Here is a 19,382-nt window from a genome sequence, read left to right as displayed (position 1 = left end):
ATCCATAGAAATATTTATATAAATATATATATTACTTCATTATTTATATATCTATATTTATATAAATATACATATTACTTGATAAGAGAGAAAACCATGCATCCCAGTAAGTGATGTTGTAGAAGACTATTCTTTTTCACAGAAAGATATACATAGAAAGACTGTTCCCTGAAAAAAAAAAATCGAAGGTACAAAAAGAGTATGTATAGTAACATTAAAGCAGTTAACAGTCTTTCTGGGTGGGCTGCGTAAGGAATTTCTATCATCAGTTTTTCTTATCTATATTTTATTTCTTGATAATGTGTTACTTACATTAAGGCAATAAAATTTAAAGTTCAAGGGCAGCTTCTCAAGAAATGGCATAACTTTTTACAAAATGTATATTCAAAGGGTTAAGACACTTATTCTTCAGCCTCCAAACAATCATTACATAAATTATGGTTTTAAGGCTCTTTTTTATGCTGGTAGGGGAGAAGGCAGGAATTTATTGTTCAATTGCCAAGACAGAAGCTACTAGTCCTGAGAAAGAGTTTTAAATGTCAAACTAAAACTCCAAAACAATAGATTTCTTCTCATCATAAAGTCTGCCACTCACTAAAATGTGTAAAATATTCTGCATTTCTCAAACATAACTAATGTATTCTTCTATAAAAAGTTTAGTAGGTAATAAGTGCATATTTTTCCAAAAGGAAAAAATACAGAAAAAACATATGTAAAAAGTTAATCTGCCACTTATCCCTGTCCTCCAAGTACTCAATTCCTCTTCCCAGAAGCAACCACAATCATTTATTTCTTATGCATCCTTCTACAAATATTTTAAGGGTATAAAAGCAAATATGTATTTATCCATATTATTTATTTTTGTTACTGTACACACTGGTCTGCACATTCCTTTTTTCACCTGGCAATAGATCCTGGAGATCATTCCAAATGAGTATCTGTAGGTCTGCCTCATTCTACTCCATCATATGGCTATCACACAGTTAATCAACTGGTACTCTCTTAATGGACATTTAAATTATATGAATCCTTTGTTATCACTGTTGATGGTAAAAAAAAAAAAAGATTCTGGATAACTTACAGTACATACCTTTGTGTTTGTAGGAGAAATTCCTAGGAATAAAGATGATATATAAAAGGAAATATTCACTCTTAAATTGTGACAGATATTTAGCCCAAAACCCCTAAAGACAATGTATATGAATGGCTGTTTCCCTATACTCTCAGGAAAAGCATATCATTAAACTCTTATTTTGCTAGTCTGATAGGTGTTTTGTAATTTTAATATGTATTTCTCTTATTATGAGTATTACTCACACGTATTACAAATGAGATAGAGATCTTTGTATTTCCTTTCTTAAGAAAGGTCTGTTTACTGCAGAATGCTTTTAAGAACAAAACCATTCTGGGGGAGGGGCAAGATAGTAGCAGAGAAGGGGACCTCATTTCATCTGCTCCTTCAAATTTAGCTGGATATCAATAAGACCATTCTGAACACACATGAATTCAACCTGAGATGTAAGATTCATCTGGATCTCCACAAGCAGAAAAACAACAACTTTTTGCAAGGTAGGAGGTGCAGAACCTTGAATCTTCAGGGGAAATATCCGAAGATAAGTGGAGGGGGGAGGGAGCCTCCATAAGCAATCTACTCTGGTGAGAGGCACCCCATTCTGAAGAGGGCACAGGGGGCAAATAAGGGCAGAATTTTAAGTAGATCATTGTGGACTCAGGATTACAGGAGACTCAGAAAGAACGGGGGAGCCTGAACTGATAGAGTGCCAAGCAGTGGAGCAGGGACATTGGTTATGGTCAGTGAGCCTAGAGGGGAATTTCAGCTCTGGGCACCATAAACTGAGAGCCGAGGGGGTAGGGAGACTGACCTCTGCCTGACCAGCCTGAAAAGGACTAGAAAATGCGGGCTAACATCCTAGGGGAGATATAGAACAGCTTGCACCAGCCACTCTGGAAAACAGAATGGAGGTTCCTCAAAAAGTTGAAAAGAGAGCTACCGTACGACCCAGCAATTGCATTACTGGGTATTTAACCCAAAGATATAAATGTAGAGATCTGAAGGGGTATGTGCACCCCAATGTTTATAGCAGTAATGTCCACAATAGCCAAATTATGGAAAGAGCCAAGCTGTCCATCAACAGATGAACGGATAAAGAAGATGTAGTGTATATATAAAATGGAATATTATGCAGCCATCAAAAAAACGAAATCTTGCCATTTGCAATGACATGGATAGAACTAGGTATTAGGCTAAGTGAAATAAGTCAATCAAAGACATTATCATATGATCTCACTAATATGAAGAATTCTAAATCTCAGGGAACTGAGGGTTGCTGGAGTGGCAGGGGGTAGGAGGGATGGGGTGGCTGGGTGATAGACATTGGGGAGGGTATTGCTATGGTGAGCGCTGTGAATTGTGTAAGACTGATGAATCACAGACCTGTACCTCTGAAACAAAAAATACATTATATGTTAAAAAAAAAAAGATAGTAGGAAGGGATAAATGAAGGGGGGGATCAGAGTGGGAGATGAACCATGAGAGACTATGGACTCTGAGAAACAAAATGAGGATTCTAGAGGGGAGGGGGGTGAGAGGATGGGTTAGCCTGGTGATGGGTAGAGCACATATTGAATGGAGCACTGGGTGTTATACACAAACAATGAATCATGGAACACTACATCAAAAACTAAAGCTGTAGGGGGGAGGAGCAAGATGGTGGAGGAGTAGGAGATCTAAATTTCGTCTGGTCCCAGGAATTCAGCTAGACAGGGATCAAACCATTCTGAACACCTACGAACTCAACAGGAAATCGAAGAAAAGAATTGCAACAACTCTCTGAACAGAAAAGTGACCATTTGCTGAAAGGTAGGACGTGCAGAGAAGTGAATCCGAAGTGATATTTGGGCAGATAGATGGCGGGGGAGGGGCCTCCATCGGCCGCTTCTGGTAAGTGATAGAGCAGCAGAGCACAAAATCGGAAATTTTAGAAGTCTGCTCTGCTGAGGGACTTGCTCCAGTGGCTAAGCGGGGGGTGGAACCCTCGCTGGGACAGTGTGGTCTCAGGGCCCTTGGGGTCACAGAAAGACCGGGGGTGCTGAGTGCGGCAGAGCTCCCAGGTATCAGAGCGGGGAAGCCGGCTGCAGAGACGGAACCAAGGAGTGGCCTCTCAGCTTGGGGTTGCCATAAACCGGGATCCACAGGCACAGTCGGGACACTACACTTTGAGCAGGGACCCAACAAGCAGCGGATCAGGGAGACTCTCTGTCCTCCCCCCGGGAGGAGCAGTGCGGGGGCGCACCGCAGGAATCTACTGGGTTTGGAGACTCCACACAGGGTCAGGTGCCAGAGACAGAAAGCCTTGGTAACAGGCTGGGTGAGTACGGAGTGAGGCCAGAGACCAGGGAGACAGAGTGATTGCTTTTCTCTGGGGGCTCACTGAGGAGTGGGGCCCTGAGTTCTCAGCTCCTCCGGGTAGGAGATTGGGAGGCTGCCATTTTCACTCTCGTCCTCCAAAGCTGTAGGGAAACCTTGCAGGGCGAAAAAGCTATGAGAGGACACCTGAGCACATTACTTAGCAGACCCTGGCAAGGGCAGGGCAGTTCCACCTCCGGCAAAGACATTTGAGAACCATGGCAACAGGGCCCTCCCCCAGAAGATCAGCAAGAACATCCAGCCAAGACCAAGTTTACCAATCAATGAGAACAGCAGAACTCCAGCACTAGGGGAATACTGCACACAGAATTCATGGCTTTTTTCCCATAATTCTTTAGTCTTTTGAAGTTAATTTAATTTTCTTTTTCTTTTTAATTTTTCTATTTTCCTTTTTGAACCAACAACTTATCAATCCCTTTTTAAAAAAATCTTTTTGATTTTTAATTTTTAGAGTCATATTTTATTCCTTCATAATGGTTAACCTTATTTTTGGTATATATAAAAGTTGTTCTCTTTAAAATATTGGGATACAGTTTCTTCTAACAGACCAAGATATACCCTAAATCTCTAGTGTATGGCTTTGTTCTTGTCTCCTGCCTGATCACATTCTCTCCCTTTTATTTTTTTAAATCCTCTTCTTTTTTCAACCAACTTCTTATCAATTCCTTTTATAAAATCTTTTATAATTTTCATCTTTACAGTCACATCCCATCCCTTCATCACATTGACCCCTATTTTTGCGCATATATAAGTTTTCCTTTCTTTAAAATTTTGGGAGGCACTATCTTCTAACAGACCAAAACGCCCAAAATCTAGTGTGTGGCACTGATCTATGCACCAGCCTGATCATATCTGCTCATATTCTGTTTTTTGTTTGTTTGTTTTTATCTTTCTCTTTTTCCTTTTTTTTTAATTTTTTATTTCTTTCCCTTTGTCTTCCCCCAGTTTCAGGTCTCTTCTGATTTGTTTAGTGCATATTTCTCTGGGGACGCTGTTACCCTGTTAGCATTTTGTTCTCTCATTCATCAATTGTCCCCTGGACAAAATGACAAGATGGAAAAAATCACCTCAAAAAAAAGAACAAGAGGCAGTACCGACTGCCAGGGACCTAATCAATATGGACATTAGTAAGATCTCAGAACTAGAGTTCAGAATGACGATTTTAAAGATACTAGCTGGGCTTGAGAAAAGCATGGAAGATATTACAGAAACCCTTTCTGGAGAAACAGAAGAACTAAAATCTAACCAAGTCGAAGTCAAAAAGGCTATTAATGAGGTGCAATAAAAAATGGAGGCTCTAACTGCTAGGATAAATGAGGCAGAAGAGAGAATTAGTGATACAGAAGACCAAATAATGGAAAAAAAAGAAGCTGAGAAAGACAGATAAACAACTACTGGATCATGAGGGCAGAATTCGAGAGTTAAGTGATACCATAAAACGAAACATTAGAATACTTGGGATTCCAGAAGAAGAAGAAAGAGAGACAGGGGCAGAGGGTATATTGAAGCAAATTATAGCAGAGGACTTCCCTAATTTGGGGAAGGAGACAGGCATCAAAATCCAGGAGGCACAGAGAACAGCCATCAAAATCAATAAAAATAGGTCAACACCCGACATCTAATAGTACAACTTACGAGTCTCAGAGACAAAGAGAAAATCCTGAAAGCAGCTTGGTCTCCCAAGAGATCTGTAACCTACGATGGTAGAAACATAGGATTGGCAAAGACCTAGCACAGAGAGCTGGAAGGCCACAAAGGACTGGCGTGATATATTCGGAGCACTAAATGAGAAAAATATGCAGCCAAGAATACTATATCCAGCTAGGCTGTCATTGAAAATAGAAGGAGAGATAAAAAGCTTCCAGGACAAACAAAAACTAAAGGAATTTGCAAACACAAAACTAGCCCTACAAGAAACACTGAAAGGGGTCCTCTAAGCAAAGAGAGAGCCTAAAAGTAACATAGACCAGAAAGAAACACAGACAATACACAGTAACAGTAACCTTACAGGCAATACAATGGCACTAAATTCATATCTTTCGATAGTTACCCTGAATGTAAATGGACCAAATACCCCAAATCAAAAGACACAGGGTATCTGACTGCATAAAAAAATAAGACCCATTGATATGCTGTTTGCAAGAGACTCACTTTAGACCCAAAGACACCCCCAGATTGAAAGTGAGGAGGTGGAAAACCATAAGCCAATTAATAGCAAAAGCAAAGAAACACATTGACAACAATACAATAATACTAGGGGACCCTAACACCCCCCTCACTAAATTGCACAGATCATCTAAGCAAAAGATAACAAGGAAATAAAGACTTTAAATGACACACTGGATCAAATGGACTTCACAGATATATTCAGAACATTCCATTCCCAAGCAACAGAATACACATTCTTCTCCAGAGCCATGGAACATTCTCCAGAATTGATCACATCCTAGGTCACAAATCAGGTCTCAACTGGTACCCAAAGATTGGGGTCATTCCCTGCATATTTTCAGACCACAATGCTTTGAAACTAGAACTCAATCACAAGAGGAAAGTCGGTAAGAACTCAAATAGAGGGAGGCTAAAGAGCATCCTACTGAAGAATGAATGGGTCAACCAGGAAATTAAAGAAGAATTAAAAAAATTCATGGAAACCAATGAAAATGAAAACACAACTGTTCAAAATCTTTGGGATACAGCAAAGGCAGTCCTAAGAGGAAAGTATATAGCAAAACAAGCCTTTCTCAAGAAACAAGGTCTCAAATACACAACCTAACCCTACACCTAAAGGAGTGGAGAAAGAACAGCAAATAAAGCCTAAACCCAGCAGGAGAAGAGAAATAATAAAGTTCAGAGCAGAAATCAATGAAATAGAAACCGAAAGAACAGTAGAGCAGATCAATGAAACAAATCAAATTTGTGTTAGCTGGTTCTTTGAAAGAATTAATAAGACTGATAAACCCCTGGCCAGACTTATCAAAAAGAAAGAGAAATGACCCAAATAAATAAAATCATGAATGAAAGAGGAGAGATCACAACCAACACCAAAGAAATACAAACAATTATAAGAACATATTATGAGCAAGTATATGCCCGCAAATTAGATCATCTGGAAGAAACAGATGCATTCCTAGAGATATATCAACTACCAAAACTGAACCAGGAAGAAACAGAAAACCTGAACAGATCTATAACCACTAAGGAAATTGAAGCAGTCATCAAAAATCTCCCAACAAAAAAAAGCCCAGGGCCAGATGGCTTCCCAGGGCAATTCTACCACACATTTCAAGAAGAATTAATACCTATTCTACTGAAACTGTTCCAAAAAATAGAAATGGAAGGGAAACTTCCAAACTCGTTTTATGAGGCCACCATTACCTTGATCCCCAAACCAGACAAAGACCCCATCAAAAAGGAGAACTATGGACCAATATCCTTGATGAACATGGATGCAAAAATTCTCACCAAAATACTAGCCAATAGGATCCACCAGTACATTAAAAGGATTATTCACCACGACCAAGTGGGATTTATCCCTGAGCTGCAAGGTTGGTTCAACATCTGCAAATCAATCAATGTGATACAATATGTTAATAAAAGAAAGAACAAGAACCCTATGATCCTCTTAATAGATGCAGAAAAAGCATTTGACAAAGTACAGCATCCTTTCTTGATCAAAACTCTTCAGAGTATAGGGATAGAGGGTACATATCTCAATATCATAAAAGCCATTTATGAAAAGCCCACAGTATCATTCTAAATGGGGAAAAACTGAGAACTTTTTCCCTAAGGTCAGGAACACAGTAGGAATGTCCACTATCACCACTGCTATTCAACATAGTATTAGAAGTCCTAGCCTCAGTAATCACACAACAAAAGAAAAGAAAAGGCAACTGAATGGGCAAAGAAGAAGTCAAACTCTCACTCTTTGCAGATGATATCATACTTTATGTGGAAAACCCAAAAGACCCCACCCCAAAACCGCTAGAACTCATACAGGAATTCAGTCAAGTGGCAGGATATAAAATCAATGCACAGAAATCAGTGGCATTCCTATACAACAACAAGACAGAAGAAAGAGAAATTAAGGAGTTGATCCCGTTTACAACTGCACCCAAAACCATAAGATACCTAGGAATAAATCTAACCAAAGAGGCAAAGAATCTGTACTCAGAAAACTATAAAATACTCATGAAAGAAATTGAGGAAGACACAAAGAAATGGAAAAATGTTGCATGCTCATGGACTGGGAGAACAAATATTGTGAAGATATCAATGCTACCTCGAGCAATCTACACATTTAATGCAATCCCTATCAAAATACCATCAAGTTTTTTCAAAGAAATGGAACAAATAATCCTAAGATTTGTATGGAACCAGAAAAGACTCCGAATAGCCAGAAGAATGTTGAAAAAGAAAAGCAAAGCTGGCGGCATCACAATTCCGGACTTCAAGCTCTATTACAAAGCTGTCATCATCAAGACAGTACGGTACTGGCACAAAAACAGACTCCTAGACCAATGGAACAGAACAGAGACCCCAGAAATGGTCCCTCAACTTTATGGTCAACTAATCTTCAAAAAAGCAGGAAAGAGTGTCCAATGGAAAAAAGACAGTCTCTTCAATAAATGGTGTTAGGAAAATTGGACAACCACATGCAGAAGAATGAAACTGGACCATTTCCTTACACCACACACAAAAATAGACTCAAAATGGTTGAAAGACCTCAACTCCTGTCCTCAAGACAGGAGTCCATCAAAATCCTAAAGGAGAACACAGGGAGCAACCTCTTTGACCTCAGCTGCAGCAACTTCTTCCTAGAAACATTGCCAAAGGCAAGGGAAGCAAGGGCAAAAATGAACTATTGGGACTTCACCAAGATAAAAAGCTTTTGCACAGCAAAAGAAATAGTCAACAAAACCAAATGACAACTGACAGAATGGGAGAAGATATTTGGAAATGACATATCAGATAAAGGGCTAGTATCCAAAATGTATAAAGAACTTATCAGACTGAACACCCAAAGAACAAATGATCCAATCAAGAAATGGGCAGAAGACATGAACAGACATTTTTCCAAAGAAGACATCCAAATGGCCAACAAACACATTAAAAAGTGCTCAATATCGCTCGACATCAGGGAAATCCAAATCGAAACCTCAATGAGATACCACCTCACACCAGTCAGAATGGCTAAAATCAACAAGTCGGGAAACGACAGATGTTGCGGGGATGCAGAGCAAGGGGAACCCTCCTACACTGCTGGTGGGAATGCAAGTTGGTGCAGCCACTCTGGAAAACAGTATGGAAGTTCCTCAAAAAGTGGAAAATAGAGCTACCACAAGACCCAGCAATTGCACTCCTAGTATTTACTCTAAAGGTACAAATGTAGTGATCGAAAGGGGTACGTGCACCCCAATGTTTATAGCAGCAATGTCCACAATAGCCAAACAATGGAAAGAGCTATGATGTCAATCGACAGACGAATGGATAATGAAAATGGGGTGTATACACACACACACACACACACACACACACACACACACACACACACACACACACACACAATGGAATATTATGCAGCCATCAAAAAAATGAAATCTTGCCATTTGCGATGAGGTGGATGGAAATGGAGGGTATTATGCTGAGCGAAATAAGTCAATCAGAGAAAGACATGTATCATAGGATCTCACTGATATAAGGAATTCCCTAATCTCAGGAAACAAACTGAGGGTTGCTGGAGTGGTGGGGGTGGGAGGGATGGCGTGGCTGGGTGATAGACATTGGGGAGGGAATGTGCTATGGTGAGCGCAGTGAATTGTGTAAGACTGTTAAATCACAGACCTGTACCTTTGAAACAAATAATACATTATATGTTAAAAAATAAAAAAGATAGCAGGAAGGGATAAATGAAGGGGGGTAATTGGAGGGGGAGATGAACCTGAGAAACTATGGACTCTGAGAAACAAACTGAGGGTTCTAGAAGGGAGGGGGTGGGGGGATGGGTTAGCCTGGTGATGGGTAGAGGGCAGGTACTGAATGGAGCATTGGGTATTACTTTCTTCTTCTTCTTCTTTCTTCTCTCCTCTTCTCCTCTCCTCCTCTCCCCCTCCCCCTTCTCCTTCTTCTTTCTTCTTCCTCTTTTTTTTTAACCCTGTTCTTATTTCAAATAGATTCTTATTTCACAACCTATGTTTTTAAGACACTTTTTTTCACGTTTTTATAGATTTATGCCCCATACTAAACTATTTTTCATTCTATTCAATTTTATCTTGATATATACATAATTTCTGATCTCTTTGCAATTTTGGGATATAGTGTCTTCTAACACACAGACTGAAAATCAAGCAGGAACGGGCAGATCACCCTGCTGTGTCCACCCTGAGAGATTATAATCATCCTCCTCACTCCCCACCCACTCATTTTTTTTTCTCTTTTCTTTCTTTCTTTATTGTTTTGGATCATCTTGGCTTTGGTGGCGTCTCTGTGGTAGTTTCCGACCACTTCAGATTTCTTCTAAGGTGCATTTTGCTTATGTAGTGGTTGGTATTTTGGACTCTGGACATTCCCTCAACCATCCCTCAACAGAATGACTAGGAGGAGGAACTCCCAATAAAGAAAAGAACCAGAGATAATGTCCTCTGCCACAGATCTAATGGCTATGGATATAAGCAAGACATCAGAGATAAACTTCAGGGTAGCAATCATGAAGTCAATAGTTAGGCTTGAGAAAAGCATTAGTGACAATATAGACTCTCTAAGGGCAGAAATGAATCTAATCAGGCTGAAATTAAAAAATGTTATGAATGAGATACAGTCTAAACTGGATACTCTTAACAGCCAGGGTAAATGAGGCAGAAGAACGAATTAGTGATCTAGAAGATAAGCTGATATAAAGCAAGGAAGCTGAAGAACATAGGGATAGGCAGCTGGTAACCCATGAGAACAGACTTAGATCCATGATGCCATGAAATGCTCCAATGTCAGAATTATTGGGATTCCTGAGGGAATGGAGAGAGTGTACAGGAAGGTATATTTGAGCAAATCATAGCTGAGAACTTCCCTAATCTGGGGAAGGAAACAAGCATTCGCGTCCAAGAGACAGTGAGGACCCCTCCCCAAATCAATAAAAATAGATCAACACCCCAACATATAATAGTGAAGCTTGCAAATCTTAGAGCCAAGGAAGCTACCCTGAGAGTAGCTAGGGGGAAGAGATTCCTTAGTACGGAGGAAGGAACATCAGAATAACGTCAGACCTGTCCACAGAGACCTGGAAAGCCAGAAAGCGCTGGCAAGACATATGCAGGGTACTAAATGAGAAGAACATGCAGCCCAGAATACTTTATCCTGAAAGGCTGTCATTCAGAAAGGAAGAAGAAAGGAAGAGCTGACAGGACTGGCAGAAACTGAAAGAATATGTGACCACCAAGCCAGCCCTGCAAGAAATATTAAAGGGGATTCTATAAAAGAAGAAAGAGGGCGCCTGGGTGGCTCAGATGGTTAAGCGTCTGCCTTCGGCTCAGGTCGTGATCCCAGGGTCCTGGGATCGAGTCCCGTGTCGGGCTCCCTGCTCCTTGGGAGCCTGCTTCTCCCTCTGCCTCTCTCTCTCTCTCTCTCTCTCTCTCTGTCTTTCATGAATAAATAAATAAAATCTTTAAAAAAAATAAAAGAAGAAAGAACCTAAGAGTAATATAGATCAGGAATTTACAGGGACAATCTATAGAAACAGGGACTCTATAGAAACAGGCAATATGATGGCACTAAATTCATATCTTTCAATAGTTACTCTCAATGAATGGGCTGAATGCTCCCATAAAATGGCACAGGGTTTCAGACTGGATAAAAAAGCAGGACCCATCCATATGCTGTCTCTATGAGACTCATTTTGAACCTAAAGATACCGCCAGATTGACAGTGAAGGGGTGGAGAACCATTTATCATGCCAACAGACCTCAAAAAGAAGCTGGGGTAGCAATTCTCATACCAAACAAATTAGATTTTATTTCTTATTTATTTTTTTAAAGATTTTATTTATTTATCTGACAGAGAGAGACACAGCGAGAGAGGGAACACGAGCAGGGGGAGTGGGAGAGGGAGAAGCAGGCTTCCCACTAAGCAGGGAGCCTGATGAGGGACTCGATCTCAGGACCCCAGGATCAGGACCCAAGCCAAAGGCAGACGCTTAATGGCTGAGCCACTCAGGCACCCCCTAACAAATTAGATTTTAAACCAAAGAGATGTAGAGGGACACTATATCATACTTAAAGGGTCTATCCAACAAGAAAATCTAACAATTGTAAATACCCATGCCCCCAACATGTAAGCAGCCAACTACATAAACCAACTATTAAACCAAATAAAGAATCATATTGATAATAATACATTAATAGTAGGAGACTTCAACACTCCACTCACAGCAACAGACAGATCATTTAAGCAGAAGATCAAAAAAGAAACAAGAGCTTTGAAGGACACCTTGGACCAGACGGGCTTCATAGATATATACAGAACATTCCATCCTAAAACAACAGAATACTCATTCTTCTCCAGTGCACATGGAACTTTCTCCAGAAGAGATCACAAACTGAGTCACAAATCAGGTCTCAACTGACACCAAAAGACTGAGATTATTTCCTGAATATTTTCAGACCACAATGCATTGAAATCGGAACTCAAGCACAAAGAAAAATTAGGAAGGAACGCAAACACTCGGAGGTTAAAAAGCATCCTGCCGGGGTGCCTGGATGGCTCAGTCCTTGAGCGTCTGCCTTCAGTTTAGGTCATGATCCCAGGGTCCTGGGATGGAGCCCCACATTGGGCTCCCTGCTCAGCAGGAGGCCTGCTTCTCCCTCTCCCACTCCCCCTGCCTGTGTTCCCTCTCTCGCTGTGCCTCTCTCTGTCAAGTAAATAAATAAAATCTTAAAAAAAAAAAAAAAGCATCCTGCTAAAGAATGAATGGGTCAATCAGGAAATTAAAGAGGAACTTAAACAATTCATGCAAACCAAGAAAATGAAAAGACATTGGTTCAGAACCTGTGGGATACTGCAAAAGCAGTCCTTAGAGGGAAGTACATAGTCATCCAAGCCCCTCTCTAAAAATTAGAAAAATTCCAAATGCACAAGCTAACCTTACACCTAAAGGATCTGGAGAAAGAACAGCAAATAAAGCCTAAACCAAGCAGGAGAAGAGAAATAATAAAGATTAGAGCAGAATTCAATGAAACAGAAACTAGAAGAACAAAACAGATCAACAGAACTAGAAGCTAGTTCTTTGAAAGAATTAATAAGATCGATAAAAGTCTGGCTAGACTTTTGCAAAAGAAAAGAGAAAGGACCCAAATTAATAAAACCATGAACGAAAGGGGAGAAATCGCGACCAATACCAAAGAAATAGAGACAATTAGAACTTATTACCAGCAGCTATATTGCCAACAAACTAGGTAATCTGGAAGAAATGGATGCATTTCTGGACATTTATAAACTACCAAGACTGAAACAGGAAGAAATAGACAATCTGAACATACCAGCAAGGAAACTGAAGCAGTAATCAAAAACCTCCCAGAAAACAAGAGTCCAGGGCCAGAAGGCTTCCCAGGGGAATTCTACCAAACACTGAAAGAAGAAATCATACCTATTCTACTGAAGCTGTTCCAAAAAATTGAAATGGAAGGAAAACTTCCAAACTCATTCTATAAGGCCAGAACTACCCTGATCCCCAAACCAAACAAAGACCCATATGACCCACTGAATTGATGCAGAAAAAGCATTTGACAAAATACAGCGTCCTCTCCTGATTAAAACTCTTCAAAGTATAGGGACAGAGGGAATGTACCTCAATATCATAAAAGCCATTTACAAAAGCCCACAGCAAATACCATTCTCAATGGGGAAAACAGAGCTTTTCCCTTAAGGTCAGGAACACAACAGGGATGCCCACTCTCACCACTTTGTTCAACATAGTACTAGAAGTCCTAGCCTCAACAGTCAGACAACAAAAAGAAGTAAAAGGCATTCAAATGGGCAAAGAAGAAGTCAAACTCTCTCTCTTTGCAGATGACATGATACTTTATGTGGAAAACCCAAAAGACTCCACTGCCAAATTACTAGAACTCATGCAGCAATTCAGCAACATAGCAGGATACAAAATCAACGCACAGAAATCAGTGGCTTTTCTATACACACAATGTGACTGAAGAAAGAGGAATTAAGGAATCGATTCCACTTACAATAGCACCAAAGCCCATAAGATACCTAAGAATAAACCTAACCAAAGAGGTAAAGGATCTACACTCTAGAAACTACAGAACACTTATGAAAGAAACTGAGGAAGACACAAAGAGATGGAAAAACATTCCATGCTCATGGATTGGAAGAATAAACATTGTGAAAATATCTATGCTGCCCAAAGCAATCTTCACTTTCAATGCGATCCCTATCAAAATACCATCGACATTTTTCACAGAGCTGGGACAAACAATCCTAAAATTTGTATGGAACCAGAAAAGACCTGAAATCGCCAGGGGATCCTTGAAAAAGAAAGCCAAAGCTGGGGCATCACAATGCCTGACTTCAAGCTATATTACAAAGCTGCGATCATCAAGACAGCATGGTATTGGCACAAAAACAGACACATAGATCAATGGAACAGAACAGAGACCCCAGAAATGGACGCTCAACTCTATCGTCAACTAATCTTCAACAAAGCAGGAAAAAATATCCAATGGAAAAAAGACCGTTTCTTCAACAAATGGTGCTGGGAAAATTGGAGAGCTGCATGCAGAAGAATGAAACTGGACCATTCTCTTACACCACACACAAAGATAAACTCAGAATGGATGAAAAATCTCAATGTGAGAGAGGAATCCATCCAAATCCTAGAGGAGAACATAGGCAGTAACCTCTTTGACATCAGCCACAGCAACTTCTTTCAAGACATGCCTCTAAAGGCAAGGGAAACAAAAGTGAACATGAACTTTTGGGACTTCATCAAGATAAAAAGTTTCTGCACAGCAAAGGAAACAGTCAACAAAACAAAGAGGCAACCCATGGAATGGGAGAAGATATTTGCAATTGAAATTATGGATAAAGGGCTGGTATCCCAGATCTATAAAGAACTTCTCAAACTCAACACCCAAAAAACAAATAATCCAGTCAAGAAATGGGCAGAAGACATGAATGGACACTTCTCCAAAGAAGACATACAAATAGTTAACAGGCACATGTAAAAATGTTCAACCTCACTAGCTATCTGGGAAATACATATCAAAACCACAATGAGATACCACCTTATACCAGTCAGAATGACAAAAAATAACAAAACAGGAAACCCAAATGTTGGTGAGGATGTGGAGAAAGGGTAACCCTCTTACACTGTTGGTGGGAATGCAAGTTGGTATAGCCATTCTGGGAAACAGGAGCTTCCTCAAAACATTAAAAACAGAGCTACCCTAAGATCCAGCAATTGCACTACTAGGTATTTACCCCAAAGATACAGATGTAGTTAAAAGAAGGGGCATATTCACCCCAGTGTTTATAGCAGCAATGTCCACAATAGCCAAACTGTGGAAGGAGCCGAGATGTCCTTCAACAGATGAATAGAGGTGGTATATACATACAATGGAATATTACTCAGCCATCAGAAAGGATGAATACCTACCATTTGCACTGACATGGATGGAACTGGACAGGATTATGTTAAGTGAAATTAAGTTAATCAGAGAAGGAAAATTAGGATATGGTTTCACTCATATGTGGAACGTAAGGAATCATGTGGAGGACCACAGGGGAAGGGAGGGAAAACTGGAAAGAAATCAGAGAGGGAGACAAAGCATGAGAGACTCTGGAATCCGGGAGCCAAACTGAGGGTTACAGAAGGGAGGGGGGTGGGAGGATGGGGTAACTGGGTGATGGCTATTATTAAAGAGGGCACGTGTGGTGATGAACACTGGGTGTTATATGCAACTAATGGATCATTGAACACTACATCAAAAACTAGTGATGTATTATATGTTGGCTAATTGAATATAATAAAAAAATTTTAAAAAAGCAAAACAAACAAACAAACAAAAACCCTGATTTTGAAACACCAAAAAAGAAAAAAAAATTCTGGGAAGAAGTAAGCATACTTCTGTGGGCCCTTCTTTTGAAGAAGTAAATTTTTATTTATGAAAGTGACTTTCAATTGAAATGGTCCCTGCAAAAGAGAATCCTGTGTTTTTAACTTATACAATTTTTAAAGATAACACTGAAATTGTAAAAATTTAAAGTCTCCATAGACCATCCCATACCCTCCCATAATCTCCTTTAGGCTCTAGTTTGAGAAAGACTAGTTTTGCCAGAAATTTTAGGCTGAAGTTTCCTGTCACAAGGTGCCTCAAGCTCATTTTTATCAACTATTTTAACCTTTCCATTTCTTGCCACATCTCTTCTTTCTAACAAAGAAAGCCTGGCTTACATTTAGCTAATTTCTATTTTTGTATTTTGGTTACTCTTCTCCACCTAGTAAACTTCACTGGCTATGTTTGTTAAGTTGAAGAAAAACTTTTCGAAGTTTTTGATCCTGAAGTCCATTCACAACCTCTGCATTCCCTATACTCTCAGCCCTGAACAAAGTATTATATATATGTAATGATTCCATATAAATAATATATGTTAATTATATATTCATATGTATATGAACATGTATGTGTGCTGGTATGTGTGTTTGTGTGTCAGTGTAAAGGTTATCTATTTGCTTTACTTGTGTGTATATTCCGTCTTCCCACCTAAACCCAGAGATTCTTTTTATTTTTTATTGTTATGTTAATCACCATACATTACATCATTAGTTTTTGATGTAGAAACCCAGAGATTCTTGAGGTTTCTCTGTTGTTATCCCATTTTATCAAATAAACTCTGCCTGATGGTTCAAGTAGCCAGAGCTACCAGTAGATAGCATGCTGTGTTACCAGCGTGCTCTCTAAATTTTTATTTACCTCATAGCAAACTAATCTTAGGTGCTTCTGCTGACTTAATTTCATTGTAATTTCTGCTAGATGGATTGACTTACTAGGGAAGGAAGCTTTACTTGTCTTGGTTTGAAGTCATGTTTGACTGTATATACAAAGATAAGAGTTTATGCAGATTACAATAGGGATTTCCCTATCTCAGATAGCAACTGATGTCTGGGCTCTGAAGCTGGACTGTCTGGGTTTGAATCTAGCCTCTACATCTTACTTGTTACGTCATTTTTGGCAAGTTGCTTGATGTCTGTGACGTTTTTTATCAAAAAAAAAAAGGGGGGGTCGTACTAATTCTAAACTCAGAGGGTTTCTATGAAGCTGAACTGAGATAATCCAGGTAAAGCATTTTTGTATGGTCCCTAGGCCAAAGTAAGAACTAGCTTTTCAATAAAAGGTCATACAATTTTTTCTTTAAAGTAAGGTTAACTTTTGGGTGCCTGGGTGGCTCAGTTGGTTAAGCGTCTGCCTTTGGCTCAGGTAGTGATCCCAGGGTCCTGGGATCAAGTCCCGCATCTGGCTCCCTGCTCTGCTTCTTCCTGTCCCCACTGCCCCTGCCCCCAGATCGTGCTTTCTCTCGCTGTCTCTTAAATAAATAAAATCTTAAAAAAAAAAAAATGAGGTTAACTTTCTCCTTCCATTTTACACAATAACCACCTACCTACCTACATGATCACTAAGGTTTACTAGGCCAAATTACCACCCACAATTCAACATCAATGTAAGGTAATTGCACAAGAATTTATAACAACAAGTTATGTTATGTTATGCTTGCATATATCATAACTTACCCCTCAATACCCAAATGGCACCATCTAGGCTTCCACTTTTTAGAAAAATTTCTGCTGCAATATTCACAATTTGACATCTTGGTGCTAGCTTCTCGGGCCCTGTAAATCCCTTTAAACTTGTAAAATGTATTTTTAATTCATATAGTTTATCTAAGACTTTCCTTCCCTAGAGTAAAAATAAAGAACACTAATTATCATTCAGAGTATCACAGAGATATAAATAACATCAGTAATTATACAGAAGTCAATTACCCAATTTGAATCATCCTTCTAGACAGATGGTTCTCAAAAGACTCTTTCCTTAAGCTCCCTCCTGCTTAGCCACAGAGACAGACAGGGAAGGGGAGGAAGCAGGGCTTTGCCTCATATTAACCCTCACCCTGCTGACCCACCTTTTCAAGTGTTTTTATACTTGTGCTTCCCCTAAAGATTTCATTTGGAAAAAGGATTTCTTGCCCTAATGTGGAAAACTACTAACTATACATTTTGGTACTTCTGTTGATTACCCTAGGAGCCAAGAGGGAGAGACAGTGAAAATCAAGATAATGTTTTGTCAAATTTCCATAATGATAGTGGGGAAAAGAAAAGAATAAAACTGCTGGCTGAAAATTGTTTTTTTGATTCAACAGACTAATTATTTCACATAGTCTACATAAAGATTCTCTCCAGTTTGGACATCAGAAATTAGACATATATAGTATTATTTTATATAAGGGGTCAGCAAACCTTTTCTATGATTAGCCAGATAGTAAACACTTAGGCTCTACAGGCCACATTTGGTCAGCTGCACATTCTTTTTGGTTGTTGCTGTTTTTATTTTCTAGCTCTTTAAAAATATAAAAAACATTCTCAGCTCTTGAGATGTACAAAAACAGGCTGTGGGTCAGACTGGGCCCTTAGTTTGTGGTTTTATATTATATTCTATACTATTTGAGTCAGATGCATATTGTGATGTCAAGGTACTTTTAAGTTGATTACAGAAATGAATGCATTTTTAAGGAGATAGCTCTAGCTTAATTTCAGTGGTTTTACTTTTGTGTTCAAAAGGAATAGGTTTCACTAAAAAAAATCATACTAAGTAAAATAAAATATTCATTCCAAATAAGATAGCAAAAATTTTAAATTACAATATAGGCACAAACTCACCAGCCTCTTAAGAAATAATCACAACAAATAAAATTAAAATATACCCTAAAATTTCAGCAAAATCAATCTTTGTCAAAAATAGTTTATGTAGTCCTCAATTTCTCAAGCATTAAATATCCAAGAAATTAATGCTATGATGAACCTTAAGCTAGACTGTGAGATCAGGGACAAGGCATATTCTGCCCATCCCAGGCCTACTGCACAGTGAATGCTAACCTCTTGAAGACCTTGGAGACTGGAGACCTTATGTACAAGGATTCCATTGCTGTTGTTTTTTTTTTTTAGTAAAAAAAAAAAAATCCATGAATTTGTATATGTATGACTGACCATGTACTTAAATGTTATTGAACATATTCAGTTATGAAATAACCTTTTTATAAGAAGGAAATAACAAAAGATACATTGTAATAGCTGATTCAGTACTGACCACACTCTCAACTGCTCCATTCATCCCTCAGCACGTCCTTCCTATTTTAGATTTTCCTGTCCTCTATTTTATTTCACTTTATTGAATCTATACTGCAGGGAAATCTAAAGAATGGTAGTTCAGTATGGTCCAGAAGAACTAGACCACTTCTATGGTGAGCTAAACCTCAAAGGCAGATATCAAGATATATGGTATATAGTGTTCCAGAGCATTCTAGGAGGTGATTTTTAAGGAGTTCTGTTAATTGTGAGTTCCCTGGGTTCATCTTAAAAAAGTGTCTGGAACTTCTGCAAAATTATGATGTTATCAATACTTAAGAGGTAGCAAAAGTCTGTATTGAAAGTTGCTTCAAATAAATATGATACTTAGCATACTTCCGATACTTCTTCAGATAGCCAGTCTCATGCTACTGCCTTTCCACACTTGCCGAATACACTACCTTCCTAGTCTGGGACTCATTTTGCCACTTATAACAATTATTAGCAAATTTCTAATTTGCAGGGTTAACTATATTCTGTTAAAAATTTTTTTAAATTAACACTCTCTGTACCAAGCCCAAACAAAAATTTAAT

At 39.0% G+C, this 19,382-nt stretch overlaps 1 protein-coding gene across 1 annotated transcript in view; it reads right to left on the bottom strand.

Moving 5' to 3' along the window:
* Nucleotides 1-19,382, bottom strand: part of TOPAZ1 (testis and ovary specific TOPAZ 1) — a 117,711-nt gene that overhangs the window by 18,588 nt on the left and 79,741 nt on the right. The window contains exon 16 of the mRNA XM_088026836.1: nucleotides 17,238-17,403. Within this exon, the coding sequence (XP_087882962.1) occupies nucleotides 17,238-17,403 (166 nt within the window). The remainder of the gene's footprint in view (nucleotides 1-17,237; nucleotides 17,404-19,382) is intronic.

The sequence above is a fragment of the Eumetopias jubatus genome, unplaced genomic scaffold (assembly GCF_037043125.1).
Source record: "Eumetopias jubatus isolate StellerSeaLion01/CBP00866 unplaced genomic scaffold, mEumJub1_p1.0 scaffold_1, whole genome shotgun sequence".
NCBI classification, from domain to species: Eukaryota; Metazoa; Chordata; class Mammalia; order Carnivora; family Otariidae; genus Eumetopias; species Eumetopias jubatus.
Note: the sequence above shows the minus strand (reverse complement) of the source record. Positions and strands in the feature narration are given on the sequence as shown.